Below are 901 nucleotides of genomic sequence, written 5' to 3'. Positions count from 1 at the left end.
CATCCACAAAACTTAGTTACAATCCATGATACTAAGTAACAATCCACAAAACTAAGTAACAATCCACAAAACTTAGTTACAATCCAGAAAACTTAGTTACAATCCATGATACTAAGTAACAATCCACAAAACTTAGTTACAATCCATGATACTAAGTAACAATCCACAAAACTAAGTAACAATCCAGAAAACTTAGTTACAATCCAGAAAACTTAGTTACAATCCATGATACTAAGTAACAATCCACAAAACTTAGTTACAGTGCATGATACTAAGTAACAATCCACAAAACTTAGTTACAATGCATGATACTAAGTAACAATCCACAAAACTTAGTTACAATCCATGATACTAAGTAACAATCCATAAAACTTAGTTACAATCCATGATACTAAGTAACAATCCATAAAACTTAGTTACAATCCATGATACTAAGTAACAATCCACAAAACTTAGTTACAATGCATGATACTAAGTAACAATCCACAAAACTTAGTTACAATCCATGATACTAAGTAACAATCCATAAAACTAAGTAACAATCCAGAAAACTAAGTAACAATCCAGAAAACTTAGTTACAATCCATAAAACTAAGTAACAATCCACTAAACTAAGTAACAATCCAGAAAACTTAGTTACAATCCATGATACTAAGTAACAATCCACAAAACTAAGTAACAATCCACAAAACTAAGTTACAATCCAGAAAACTTAGTTACAATCCATGATACTAAGTAACAATCCACAAAACTTAGTTACAATGCATGATACTAAGTTTTCCTTTAACACTTTTATGTAAACAGTTGTTTTTTTTAACAATTTTCATGAAACGTTTTGGATTTTGGTTCTGAAGTATTTTTTTTTTTTTATCAGTGATGATAAATATTTGAGTGAGGAATG

General features: G+C 29.0%; 1 protein-coding gene across 1 annotated transcript; it reads right to left on the bottom strand.

Moving 5' to 3' along the window:
* Positions 1–511: 511 nt before the first annotated feature.
* Positions 512–685, bottom strand: LOTGIDRAFT_148399 (hypothetical protein; the record flags this gene model as incomplete). Its single annotated transcript, XM_009067815.1, has 1 exon — positions 512–685. A coding segment is annotated over one exon (174 nt), but the record flags the coding sequence as incomplete, so codon positions are not given.
* Between the last annotated feature and the right edge of the window lie 216 nt (positions 686–901).

This window comes from Lottia gigantea (assembly GCF_000327385.1).
Source record: "Lottia gigantea unplaced genomic scaffold LOTGIsca_8603, whole genome shotgun sequence".
Lineage (NCBI taxonomy): Eukaryota > Metazoa > Mollusca > Gastropoda > Lottiidae > Lottia > Lottia gigantea.
This window is presented reverse-complemented; position numbering and strand designations above follow the sequence as displayed.